General features: G+C 36.3%; 2 protein-coding genes across 2 annotated transcripts; one reads left to right on the forward strand and one right to left on the reverse strand.

The window, feature by feature from the left end:
• Positions 1-13: 13 nt before the first annotated feature.
• LOC135697863 (probable RNA-binding protein EIF1AD) lies at positions 14-885 on the reverse strand. Its single transcript, XM_065217727.1, has 2 exons — positions 750-885; positions 14-683 (listed from the first exon to the last, which is right to left on the reverse strand). The coding sequence occupies exon 2, from the start codon at positions 658-660 to the stop codon at positions 208-210; it is 453 nt and encodes a 150-aa protein (XP_065073799.1). The 5' UTR covers positions 661-683; positions 750-885; the 3' UTR covers positions 14-207.
• Positions 886-7,555: 6,670 nt separating this feature from the next.
• On the forward strand, positions 7,556-13,738 carry LOC135697857 (uncharacterized). The gene is made up of 3 exons (XM_065217717.1): positions 7,556-7,685; positions 12,034-12,217; positions 12,285-13,738. The coding sequence occupies exons 1-3, from the start codon at positions 7,566-7,568 to the stop codon at positions 13,022-13,024; spliced, it is 1,044 nt and encodes a 347-aa protein (XP_065073789.1). The 5' UTR covers positions 7,556-7,565; the 3' UTR covers positions 13,025-13,738.
• The last annotated feature ends 883 nt before the right edge of the window (positions 13,739-14,621 follow it).

Below are 14,621 nucleotides of genomic sequence, written 5' to 3' on the forward strand. Positions count from 1 at the left end.
ACGAAGCCAAAAATTGAAGAATTGCAACCTTTTTGAACTATTTATTCTACATAAAGAGAATGTTACATTACTGTAAATAAAAAAGCAAAGAAACGAAGCTTGTTTCTGCCTCTCTGTACAAGAATAAATTTATTATATTTAGCTGTGGAAATTCAGTTCGATTCATAGAGAAATCCATAATCCTGGAACAGCATCTCGTTCCGATGATCAATCCTCGTCTTCGCTTCCGTCCTCACTCTCATCATCGCTGTCGTCATCTTCGGCCAACTGCCGGTTGGTGTTCCGAACCAGGCCATCCTCGTCGAGATCGTCTTCATGTTCGCGTTTCTTGGTGAACCGTTTGGGCCACACGCCTTCTTTCTCAAACTCCTTTATGTGTTCCGCCGTGAGAATACGACAAATTTCTGCTTTCACCTTATTGCCCTCTTCGATCGGTTCGACCAGTACAAAGTCTCCCCGCTTGATCCAAACATTTTTGCGGAACTTAACCGGCATTGACACGAGGAAATGTTCCGCGCCTTCGACCGGTGTTTCCACCTCGTGCAGATTATTGCCCCGGCTTGCGATCACCCGTACAATCGTTTGATTTTCTGTTGGAATATCAAACTCATTGGTTTCCTGCTCTTTGAGGACGTGTTTGATCCTGGTTACGCGGGACATTTTTATGTTGATTGCCGTTGATGCTGGAAGAAAATCAGTGCTTGTAGTACTCTTCTTATATATAAATGAACGGTTTATGTAGGTAGTACCTACGATAATATTTTTATGGGACAAATAATCAATTCACGGTAACTAGAAAACTTGTAAATCATTTATATATAATCCCACAGTAATGAAATAAGTGAAACTAGCACGCGAGTTTATAAACAAAATAATGCTACTGCTCTGCTGCTGCGGAGTGTGATGTTGATTGTTTTTTTTTACATGACATTTCTCGCTACACTGAACCAAATCATCCTCCTGTTGTACACTCAAAATAATTGACACGTTATTGATACGTGAAAAATCACGTACACTCAAAAAATCAGTGTCAACATTTCAAAGGGGCGTAATTGGGTTCTTTAAGGGTATTGAGGTAAATGCATATTCGTAATCTTCATTAAAAATGGAACCCAAACCCAAAATTTCATCAATTTTGGCACACTGGAACTATTTTAAATAAGTACGATTACATTTGCAAAAATCACCTTATTAGCGCCCCTCGGTGTCACTTTGTATGGGAGCGAGCTGTCAGTTTGTCAGTTTAGTGTCAAACAGTGAAGTTATTATTTTGCTTTAAATCTTGATTTAAAAATCGAGATGAAAGTGTGTGGGTTCGAAAAAAATATCGCTGTGCTCAGAAAACGAAGCTCTTTCAGATGATATATAAAAACCGATATATTTCCCAAAATTAAAGAACCCAATTGCTTTTGTAAACAATGGCTTCAGACGTCGATTTCTCGAAAATAAATGCTCACTCCTCCAAGTTAACAATGCTAGCTAGTAGAGGAAACATTCATCTACTTGTTAGTGTCATAAATTTTTATGAGTGAGCTTTTATTCGCGAGAAATCGATGGCTAAAGCCATTGTTTACAAATGCAATTACGCCCCTTTGAAATGTTGGCACTGAAATATTGAAATCTAAATAGTATAAAAGTTACGCTAAATCGCAACTCTCCGTACCGACGCAAAGGTCGGTATAAAGAGAGAATGCAAACTTAGTATAAAAATGGTTTATGCGTGCCATAGTATAAAATCGAAATATACTTACAATGCATAGATAGGGTTTATTCGAGATAATGTCTTTTTCGCTTCATTATTTTATTAATGGTAAATATTATTGTTTTCAAATAAAAATAAAAATTGTCTCAGGAAGGTTTTTTAATTATTTTATTTTTTATGAATATTATTTAAAAAATACTTACAATTTCGATGTTCATTAAGATGAACTCATGCTCACGCAGTCTAGCTGCCCAGCAGATTACAGGCTCAGTTGAAATCCACCGGAACAAAGCTCTTCACCAGCACGAAGCTGCGAAGAGAATCCAAATGTAATTTTTCCTGTCATTTTAGTAAACACTGATCGAATTTCACTCCGTTATTCGGGCTTAGTATAATTTTGACGAAAATTTTAATCGAACCAATGTATAAATTTTGAAAAACCATAAAATGCATAAAATTTAATCTATATTCGTTTTGTAATATTTTTGAGTGTAGAGTTTCACATTTTTCTGTTCTGCCCATTGTTTATATAATTTACCTCGGAATTTACATGATGTTACTTATATATCAAAGGGTATTTCATTCGAAGCCACTGAGATTTTCAATGGAACTTACGTGATTTCCACATACACAAATTCTATGTGCGTTTCACGTAAACCTTATATGATTTTCTAGTGTGAAAAAAAAATGAGTGACCCACACATTTTAGAATACAACACGCATAAACGCGAACCATAACTTGACCTTACCAAAAACGGTTAAAAATTGCTTATAATCTCTGCTAAACTTTAACTGAAATGGTTATGAAACTTTACATGAACGTTTCTTTGATAAAGTTTTAATCTTATGTATTATGGTTTTTTGGAAGTGAACCATACAAATAATGGGTTGTTAAGAACCATTACCATTCAAAATAATTGTTTTCTCCATTTTCTCGCAGAGAGGACTATATTAGAACCTTTTTACTTATGGTTTGATAACTTTAATGGTAATGGTAATCGAGTCAGTAAGGTTCATTAATGGTGTTGTATTATCGGTCAACTTTAAGTGGAATACATCGTGAATTGGTAATCAGTAATTTACAGGCAACCAATTCGCGATATATTCTACATAAAGTTGATAGATGTTATAAAACCATCTATGAATCTTACCGACTACCATAACCATTATTATTAAAGTTATCAAATCATAAAAAATGGTTCCAATATATTTCCCGAAAATGTATGGAAAAAAACAACTATTTCGAATGCGAGGCTTCAACACCATCTGGTACATGAATGGGAGCAGTGTTTCGTGAATAAGATGTTCTTTTTCCACTCAAATATGTGAAATTATAAACTTTGCACACCAGGAATCCACTGCTAGTTGCAATTAGAATCCACTCGCCGATTGTAATTTCACTTAAGATTGTGTTTTTGAACGTTAGATGATCCCAGCGATCCCATCTGTCAAAACCATAGAAATTTGTTATCTAGATAAAAATAATTTGCCCGTAATAGATTAGACACAAACCAACTCATACATTTTGTATGCGCGGTCGTGGCTAGGATACACATTTTTCGCGAACACGGTGGCAGATATCAGTTTTGTGCTTTGATCAGAAATTTTATGATACTTTGTATAGTCATTCATGTCGGTTTGTCGGTGCTTATACCACCGGTTGGAAACTAACGATTTTAAATTGGCTAACTAATTGACTAGCCTATTGGTCTCAAGCAAACGATTAACGTACCCCATTCTAGTCAACATTCTAGTACTACACTATGTGTGTTTTGATTCGCTATGAAAGTTTGACAGATAAAATGAGGGGCTGTTGTTTTGCTCTCCGAAAACTGCTGAATTGGTCGACAAAAAAAATCGAACAAATCTGACAGTTGAGTTTTTAGTGATGTGAACCGATATTATTCGATATCAAAGAGATGTCAATGATTTTATCGATATAGTCCTCTCCAGCCGGGTTCGTATTGGTGCAATTTGCGTGTGTTAGTGAGATGAAATTTTTTGTTAGCTGTGAGAAATTTTTTGTTTGCTGTAAGAACTGTCATTCTAAAGTAAAAATAAACAACAAAACGAAAACAAACCCTACGCTTGCACGGTAACAGACAAGTACCCTTTTGGGAGTAAAGGTTAACCCATTTTTGAAAAAGGTGGTTTTACTCATTAATGAGTAAATTATTTTAACAACAATGAATTTCTGCTAACATTAGCCAACAGTTACTACTTAATTGGCATAATGAATTACTCATTAATTAGTGGTGCCGCTTTTATTGACAATAGGTTCACTTTTACTCATAAATGGAAGTTTGATTATTACCGTGCACATGACAGTATACGCTAGTGTGTGTAAAATTATGTTATTAGTTTAGTGTTCGTGGGATCCTGCTTGGAGAACTCAATAATCGGATATTTCAGATTTCATTCAGTTCTTCTAATTGAAAGAGATAATTCTCAATAAAGTTTAAGGATGTGAATTCTATTTATTAAGGTTCAAATTTTAGATATCTTGAGATTATCTGGAAGAGTCGTTCCCCTCGGATCGCTGCACAATTGAATCCGATGTTATGGATTATCGATCAAGAGTTAAGTTTAAGTTTCATGTCGGTTTGTCGGTGGTATAAGCATAGAGGTAACTCTTATACCATAGAGGTAACTCTAAGACCACTGGGTCCCGAAGAAAATCATTATTATTTTTGGCTCACTCAGTACCAGAACAACGGTCCCAAGCAGTCCCAAGCTATTTCACTCACCCCTGCATGTTCTGCATGAATCCACACACCCCTGATGTTATCTGTCAAACTTTCATAGCGAATCAAAACAAACATAGTGTAGTAATAGAATTTCAACTAGAATAGGGTACGTTAATCGTTTGCTTGGGACCAATAGGCTACTAAAGTGGTGAGCCAATTTAAAATCGTTAGTTTCGTATTGATTGTTGCTTATACCCCGTTCACATTACAGCGTATATCACGTGATATACGCTGTCTTGTAATGAGCACTCATACATCTAGTTTTCACTGAAAATCCTATGTATGAGTGCTCATTGCAAGACAGCGTATATCACGTGATATACGCTGTAATGTGAACGGGGTATTAGACTAGTAGGTCCAGAAATAATGTGCTCAACTTTTTGGCTCAGCTCTGGTACTCTCTTCGGTCCCATGCTAATCGATTCACCCCTCGAAACATAGGAAAAACCAATAACCCCTCATTTTATCTGTCAAACTTTCATAGCGAATCAAAACAAACATTGCGTAGTACTAGAATTTTGGCTAGAATGGGATACGTTAATCGTTTGCTTGGGATCAATAGGCTACCCGAAAAAAAATAACAACAAAAATACAATAAAAAACAATGTAACAATAAGACGAAAATTATTGTCTTAACAATGATTTATATTGTTACGTCTACAATAAATTTACCTTGCTTTATGTTGTACAAAACAGTAAATTTCATGGTAAATGGAAAATTTACAATAAAAAGGGGGGTAGTACCTTAACACTGAAATTTTCGTGATTTCCCCATATAATTTTTTTTCAATAACATTATATATTATTGTTATTTTACTGTTGGTTGGCGAATTTATTGATTAAAAAAAAAAACAGTGTACTTTAGAGTGTATGTGTTGGCTTGACAGATCTACTTTATCGACTTTAAAAATAAATCGAAAAAATAAAACATCGCCCCGGGAAGGGAAGGGGGAGGTATGTCTGTTACGGGTGAGTCCTTTTTTTACTGGTTATGGATTGAGATTCGATCCGGAACTTGTCAGAAATGGAGGCCAACTCCCCTGCACTCGATCTCTCTAGGTCGCGTCTCCTTGGTGGTTGAGCGTCGTTGATAAGTTAATGCATTCAACTGGAGAGAATCGCCCATGAAATATGCTTCCACCTGAGTGTTATTTCCTGACATCTTCAAGTGGTGGATTTTTTTATTATTATTGTATGATCATTGACTGCACGGAAAAGGTCTGCATTAAGCGAGATTTAGATGAGGCAGGAGAGTTGAGTTCAACTCAAACCGATCTGGTCGTAGGCGTTCAATTGACTTGGTAACGAATAGAGCCAAACGAACTGTCAAAGCAAGAGCCATACGAGCAGCGCCTATCTTGATTACATTGGCAGTGTTGCTGACCCTCTCATAGTCTGCATGCTTCAATCAGATTTATTTTTATTGTTCGTGAAGTAACCCACAATGAAAACACACCAATATTTAATGTAACAACAATTTTTATTGTGATAGAGTTGTTCATTATTGTTCGTGATCGAATCATGTTAACAATAAAATAAATGAAAAATACAATGAAAATCATTGTAACAACATTTTATTATGTACATCAATTGTACAGCTATGTAGCAGTTTTGCCGTTTTCGGAAGGGTACAACATTATAACAATCATTTTTATTGTCGACAATAAATATTAATGTTAGAGCATTGTTTCCACTGAAAATATCACTGTAATTTTTTTTTCGGGTAGTCAAGTAGTGAGCCAATTTAAAATCGTTTTGTCGTTTTCGTTTTTGCGGTGTAGCTACACCGGTGCTACACTGCCGTACACCGAAATATTTTAGGGTGTAGATATAGGATGCACCTTTGTTTACAAATAAATGATGTTGAGCTGTCAAAGATTCGCGCTTATTCCTGCTTACACTACACCAGTGCTACACCGCAAAAACGAAAACGACATTAGTTTCGTACTGATTGTTGGTATAAGGTTGATGTTTTGGCAAAAATGTGTAAGTGAATCACATGAATAAAATAATTCGACAGTGAGCATGCATAAGGGCGAATACGCGATGATCGATTCTCTTCATCGATTTTCTCTTTGCATTGCTACAGCTAAGCGAAACAATTTTCTAGAATTTGTTCAATGCAGAGTAGTAACAGGTTGTATTGGCTATCAAAAGCAACAGCAAACGCACCGAGAAACGTTAAATCTAGCGAGTTATTAACAAAAGAGAAAATCGACGAAGAGAATCGATCATCGCGTATAGGCCCTCATGCATGCTCACTGTCGAATTAATCATTTTGTTCGACCATTTCCACAGAGATGGCGCTGTTCCACTGGTAGGAAGTGATAAAAATCCCCATATAGCAATTGAGAGAAGTGGGAATAATTCGCTTTTGGTGCATGTTCAGGTCAAAAAAAGTGAACGACAACCTAAAGAAATTAGTCAGGGGCTTTGTCGTTTAGTTTTTTCCCGGAAATTATTGTTAAACAAGCTATTACTCTCGTTTTGTGATTTCCCTTTCACAGATTACAAAAGAGAGTACCTGACACTAGAAAACATGTCTGGTACCTCTATTTATGCATTTAGTTTAACACTTGAAATCCCTCCTTTTTTACATATTCTGCGCAAAAGATACTTTATGCCCCGCCCCATACATAAAATTCGGCGGGAAATTCTGTGAGGGGTGAGCTATTTTGTGTGCAGAATGTGTAAAAAAGGAGGGACTTCGAATGTTAATCTAAATGCATATACAGAGGTACCAGACATGTTTTGCACTGCATTGTCCTCTGTGAACAATTAACGGAAAACATATTGTGCGTAGTTTTCTGTAGATGTCACCGCAAACAACAGCAGTGACATCTGATGGAACATGAATGCAGAAGTTTGACAAAATGATTAATTGATTTTCGTTTCGTGTAGAAACCCCTCGCAAAGAATCGATACAAAAAATTTAAAAGCGAGAAAAAAAATCGATCTTTCAAAGATCGCCCAATCCTATTTTCAACACGATTGAAAAATAAACAAAAGTAAAGACTCCACAGCACTATGGCTGAGGTAAGTGAAAATATTTGCTGAAAGTTATTTATTGTTTAATGTTCCACTAGTTTAAAAATCTCATTTTAAAGTTTACTGAAATGAAGCACAAGCACACACGACGTCGGTTGAATCCGACCATCCGTTGGACTGAGGCCCAGACCAAGCAATTACTAAACAGCGTCTTAGAAGAAGTAGGCATTCATCCCGGAAGATTCGAGGTAGGTGTTTTTGTTTACTGCATCTACTACACACTAAGAATTATTTGTTGAAATTCAGGTAAGAAGTTTTGCATTTTAGTTTTGCAGGGCATAACCCGCATGAATACGAACCATTACTTGACCTTACCAAAAATGTTTAAAAATTGTTTATAATCCCTGATAAAAATTAATTTTCTTAACGACGTGTTCGGGGTATCATCCAAACCATTTGCGGAATAGTTCAATAATTTGGGTTATCGTTCGTTTAAGGTAATTTTTTATATTAGGGATCCCTGCTAAACTTTAACTGAAATGGTTATGGAACTTTACAGTAATGTTTGTTTGATAAAGTTTTAAGCTTATGTATTATGGTTTTTTGGAAGTGAACCTTGCAAATAATGGGTTGTTAAGAACCAATACCATTCCAAAATTTATGTGGACTATATCGCATATTGGTTGTATGTAAATTACTGATTACAAATTCGTGATATATTACACGTAAAGATGATCGATAATACAAAACCATTAATGGACGTTACTGACTACCATAACCATTACCATTAAAGTTCTCAAACCATAAGTTAAAAGGTTCTAATATAGTCTTTTCTCCGAAAATGTATGAAAAAAACAATTTTGAATGGTAAATGTTCTTACCAACCCATTATTTGTAAGGTTCACTTCCAAAGAACCATAATACATAAGGTTAACACTTTATCACACAAACGTTCATGTAAAGTTCCATAACCATTTCAGTTAAAGTTTAGCAGGGATTATAAACAATTTTCAACAATTTTCGGTAAGGTCAAGTTATGGTTCGCGTTTATGCGGGATGTCTCTAATTTATAATTAACACTCAGTGAAATTTCCTTTCCTTTTTCAGTCGCCACAATTTGGTATGGATTTTAAAATAAATGTCTAGGGAGCATTCATTAAGTACGTCACCTAATGCAATGCTTGTCACAAAATGTGTAAACCTCCTTCCTAGTGTTGATGTACACGCTATTTCAAAACTACCCAAATTTGGGTAGAAGCTTATTTTTGTCTGAATAAGCTCTTATCAAACATTTAATGTTTGTTGGGTGATTTTATCTATTTATTTTAACAAATATTAAAAATACTACAGCCGCTTATTTGCTTTCTGGCTATTGAAATTGATGCAGAATTGTTCTGTTGCCAAGTAAAAGGGAAGGGAATGTTTCGAAACCCGTGATGCGAATTCAACTGTTTTTCTTTTGATGTGACTCTTATACATCCACTATACCCCTTCCCTCCTTAGGCGTGACGTACTTAATGGATGCTCCTATTGTAATGTACTCTGGGAGAAGCGGGTTAAGAAAAATCAACAGTTTTCTTTAATCTTCGTAAGTAGTGCATTCAGTACCGTACTCTGAACACTGAACTTATATTGCTGCTTGCATCGAAAATTGGACTGCTACAAAAATGAAAAAAGTGTGATAAAAGTGCACATGTAGGTCAAATTGTGTTGAGGTTTTCAAAGCACTTGTTGTTTGCATCATAAGGAATAAGTGCACCGAAGACACTAAAACGATTACACGTAAACGTGTGTAATGATAAAAAACGTGCTTCTTAGTCCAACTTGGTGTGAAATGCGCAATACAATACTCCCTGAGCGTCTACAAAATCCTCTTAACTTCTACGGAGTTCGCCAAGCTTCTATACTTTTGGAAAAACATTCACGTAGTTCCTAGAGCTCCTCAAAATTCCTATGAAGTTCACTGCACTTCTTAAAAGTTCCCTTAACTTTTTAGAATATCGTTGATTCATTGCGAAGAATCTATTTGAACCCCATTACACTTCAACAAAGCTTGTAAAAGAACTTAAAGTAGTTTCTTAAAATTTAAAAAAGTTTCCTTAATACTTGCATAAGGTTCCATCGAAGATTTCAATTTTTTCTAGAATAAACATTACAAAATCCTTGAAATTTAAAAAAAGTCTAATTAAGTTTAAAAAAATTCCTAAATCCCCTTCTACAAAATTCGTTTAATTTATCGCTTATTTTTAACAATGTTTGATGATTTTCTACAAACTTCTCTGATCTTCCACAAAACTTGCTGAAATTTTACAAAATTCTCTTAAGTTCTATGAAGTTCATTGAACTTCTACAATGTTTGAGCTTTTACAAAGTCAACTCAACATCTATAAAATTTGCTGCATTTCAAGAAAGTTTCCTGAACTTCTACTCAGTTTAATGAATGTTAACGAAGTTTTCAAAAGTTCTACGATGATTTCTTGAAGATCTCCGGAGAACTTCGAGATTAGGGTTTAATTGCTTTTGTAAACAAACATATCAATCACCAATTTCTCGCGAATCAAAGCTTAATCTCGAAAACTAACAACACAAACAGGTAGAAGAATGATTCCTCTATCATTTGGTATAGTTTGTTTCCGAGATTTAGCTTTTATTCGTGAGAAATCGGCGATTGACGTGTTTATTTACAAAAGCAATTACGCCCAAATCTCAAAGTTCTCCGGATCTATGAAGTTCCTTGAAATTCTTCGTTTCCTTTGCGTTTAAGATGTTGTCCGGGCTTCTACAAAAATCTCTGAAGTCAAATGATGTTCTCTTAGCTTTTACGAATTCCCCTTGGCTTCTAAGAAGGTCCCTGAACTACTGGGAGCTCTCAGTTTTATAAATCTGAAATATTGAACGCCTTCCCTCGTTCGTAAATTTTAAAAGCAACGCTGAAGACAAGTTACCCTTATGGATGTGATTTGGGCATCGTAAAATTGTAAGCCAGAGGTATGGGCGCAACTGAGAGTTCGTCACCCAAAAATCTGGAGTACCGCTCCTGAGTAAAGCCCTCTAGTTGAAGTATGGACGATTGTCACCTCAAAACTGAAAAAAAAGATGTTCCAATCGAGCAAAGCGGTGCATTTTGACGATTCGATTAGAAAAACTTTTGACAGACGTCCATATTTTTACTATAGGGATTTACTCCTGAGTGCATTGGGGTAATTGTTGACCTGACAACACTGCAATTTTTTCCTAATGCATTAGGAAGGCTTAAGCCTGCTACTCCCAAATTATGGCATAATGTTTGTTATGTCCCAAAACTACTTTCCCCAGGATATGGGGTAAATGAGATCACATGGTTTGATGATCTGCCATGACTTGGATCTACAATTTTATTACTCTAAAATCAAGTTATAGAAAATGGACAAACTCTGTTAAATTACAGGAGATAGGAATTAATCCACCCATCAGGGTAAAGACCATAATACCATAGAGGTAACTCTAAGACTAGAAGGTTGCGAAATAACGTGCTCAACTTTTTGGCTCAGCTCTGGTACTCTCTTCGGTCTCAAGCTAATCGATTCACCCCTCGAATCATAGGAAAATCCACTAATCCCTCATTTTATCTGTCAAACTTTCATAGCGAATCAAAACAAACATTGCGTAGTACATACTAGAATTTCGACTAGAATGGGGTACGTTAATCGTTTGCTTGGGACCAATAGGCTAGTCAAGTAGTGAGCCAATTTAAAATCGTTAGTTTCGTATTGATTGTTGATAATACTCTTACATTGGAAGTCAATCACATTAAATCGCAGTAAACATAAATATTGCCGTGAGAAGCATTCCTTGGTAAAATTTAAAAATAATAAGTATCGTCTGATTCATTGGAGACAAAACGCGCTGAAATCGTCACCATAAGAATTTTTATGGCAACAAAGAACTACTGAATGTCAAAGTGATGAACGCGATTCCGTTTTTTCGTGACTGTTGTATCCTATTAATTACGGCAGCGTGACGTCACAAATGAACTCAACTTAATCGACTGAACCTTTAATTTGAAAATTGTCGAGGAAATGCGCGGTGAAAGGATGTTGCTCGTGGACATTGCAGAAGTGTGGCTTACATATTACTTCAGTCTGAAAAAATATCGAGAAAATCTATCTAAGAAAAAATTGACTAAGTCCACGTAAACAGTACCACTAAACTGTCATCAGATTGAGGTTAACCCCGACGGAGCAAAACCTTATTAGGTCCTGCAGTGTGACGTCACGAATGAACTCAGTGTTCATCGGATGAAGTTTTTTGACTACTGTTTACAAGCCCTTAGATTTTTTTTTTTCCAAAAAAGTAGTTTTCAAAATTCCGAATTTTAATTTGAAAAATAAAGAGGAAATGCGTGGTGAAAGGATTTAAAAAAAAATGATAACATTCATATGCCATGATTGTTGAGGGGAAATCAACATTATCCCGTTTCAAGATACTTTCTAATTTTGTCATATCCAACAGGTGTCGCCCGCCAGTGGTGGGTAAATTAGTTCCAGTTTTATTTTTCAATCGTCCTAAACTTTCGGACGATTTCATTACTGAATGCACTTCTACTTTACATTGCAGAAACCAACGGCACAGATTTTTTACGCTAGCGTTTGTGAAAAAGCCCCCGATGTCAGACCGATAAAGTGGCAGATAATAAAAAACAAAATGCGTAATTTGAAAACATCCTTTCTTACTACAGCTACCTGGAAAGCCGAAACGGGTGCTAAACTTCTAGCTGAGGGCAACGAATTTCTATATCGTGGTGTGTAGTATCGACAAATGTCTGTTTAAAAAAACAACGCATAAATGAAGAAATATTTTTTTTTTAGATCATATGGAAAGATGTTGTCCATATTTTGATGCCCTAGAAAGTCTGTTTGGGCACCTACTGACTACAAGAACTACGAGTGAAATAACAACAATGTCAAGTGATCTGGACGAGTATGCTGACGAGCTGATAACATCGGATATACTATCTACGGAGCTTGAATCAATACCTAGCTGCAATGTACAGGAAGAGCTGCCTCCAGATGACATTAAAATCAAGGTAGAAGTAACAGAGCCTGAAATTCAACCGGACAACGACAAACTGGATAGTACATATCATCCAGGGCAGATAGAACCAGTTGATGATCACGTGGTGTATCATACCCGTCTAGGATACACTCCGGAACCATCAACGGCTAGTAATAGTGAAACGGATTATAGAGCTAAATCAGTTTATGGTGATAGGCAACAATGGAAAAGGCCAGCTCCAGAGACATCCTCTGTATTTCAACTGGTGGTGATGCAGGAGAAAAAGTTGAAGTTTGAAGTGATGAAGTTGCAGCAACAGTTAGATCTAGAAAGGCAAAAATTAGACCTGGAGCGGGAAAAGTTGTGCTTGTCGAGAGAGCAGAAAAATGTGGATATTGAAATAAAGAGACTGCAGTTGGAGCAAGAAATGGAAATCAAAAAGCTTGAAATGGAACGTGATGAAAGACTTGCGCTTACTAAAATGAAACTGGAAGTAGAAAGTCAGGAGCGTATCAAAAAGTACGAGTTGGAGTTGAAGACCAAATCAGATTAAATTGGAATCGAATTGGTATTGGAAAGTTTAATCAAAAGTTGTGTTTTGCGCTTTGTTTGGCGAATTTCAGCATAACAATAAGTCAATGCGTGAGGATACAAATGAGCTAAAATATTATCAGGTGAACAATAAAACCGACACATGAAGGCCACCGGATAAAAGCATAGAATAACTCTATCTACGATGTTCGATCTACGATGCAGGAAAGATGTTGTTTTGCTGCGCGGACGCTGAGTACATAGAAAGAAGATTGATGACGATTCTGAAGATTTACTGCAAAAATATGATGCGATGCAAGTAGATGCGAGAAATGAAAGAAGATTTTTCGTAGATTGAGATGTTTAGAGCATCTAGAATTGAGTTTTAGATGTGACGCCCCCTCGAGAAAAACCAGCAAATGAGCGAGCCTAATAAAAAATATCATACGCGAACGATAACTCAAATGACAGAACTATTCCACAAATTGTATGGATGATTCTCTGAACACGTCATTAAGCGTACTAACGATACAAGTTTTATTAGGGGAGTCTTTATCATGTAATTCCACTTATGACTATTTCACTGCCAACCTAATTCATAACTTCCAAGCATATCTAGTATGATTATGTAAGAGCGCCACGAAAATAGCTTATAATTATTTTCAGAACAATGGTTGGAGAAATATCCACCCATGTGTGGCATCTGCATAATAGACGCCATCGAATTCTGTCCATTTCCAGCAGATCGTATTTGTTGCGCCACTGCTAAGTCAAAATTCCCTAACTGTCGCCAGTCATCGACCCTACATAATCAATTTCCGATGAAAGGATCTAATTACTAAGCCAATGCACTACGCCTGTTTCCAAGCGGCTTTGTCACCATGCGACATGTAACGTGGGAAAGCCGCAGCGCGGTTTCTCGCTTGATCATTTCTCTCCCTCTCTTGGTAGATCTATGTATCGATCGCTGATTGGCTAGCAAATACATAATGACTTCAAATACCTCCAGTTTAGGCTAAGTTAAATTTGAACAATACAATCAATCTTGCATAAACCATCAACAAGCGAAGTTGAATCATTTAATGAGAAACACAAGTGACAGATAGCAGGATACTTCACATGGCGACCGTGACAGGACAAGGTTAAACCGTATTTCCCATATAAAAATTTCTCTCGAAAAATACATTCGACGTTATACTTAAACTAATTTACTGGTACCATCAGCAAAATGAGGTGATCACGAAACACCAAGACGGTACAACGTAAAAGCGCACTTTTATTGGCGTTTCCGCAATTTTCGTTGCACATATAATGTGCGCAATATAGGGTAAACGCATCTTCCATGCGCGATCACCTCATTGTTTCCAATTGCTCATTACAGCTAAAATGCTAGTTTTCGTAATTATGAAACTATGGGATACTAAAATGATAATGTTTATCTGTAAGAAACAAGAAGAGGTGGTAAAGTTTGTGTATGGCATATAAAATTTGTCAATTTTGCTTTCAGAAGGTCACAACTAGCTATTTTATGATCGCTGATTGCTCGCTCATCGCGTTGCTCATCGTTACAGCTAATCGCTATTGTGACCATCTGAAAGCTAAATTGACAGGTTTTATGT

The sequence above is a fragment of the Ochlerotatus camptorhynchus genome, unplaced genomic scaffold (genome assembly GCF_037179485.1).
Source record: "Ochlerotatus camptorhynchus isolate MF236.1 unplaced genomic scaffold, CSIRO-AGI_Acam_v1.1 ptg000078l, whole genome shotgun sequence".
Taxonomy (NCBI): Eukaryota; Metazoa; Arthropoda; class Insecta; order Diptera; family Culicidae; genus Ochlerotatus; species Ochlerotatus camptorhynchus.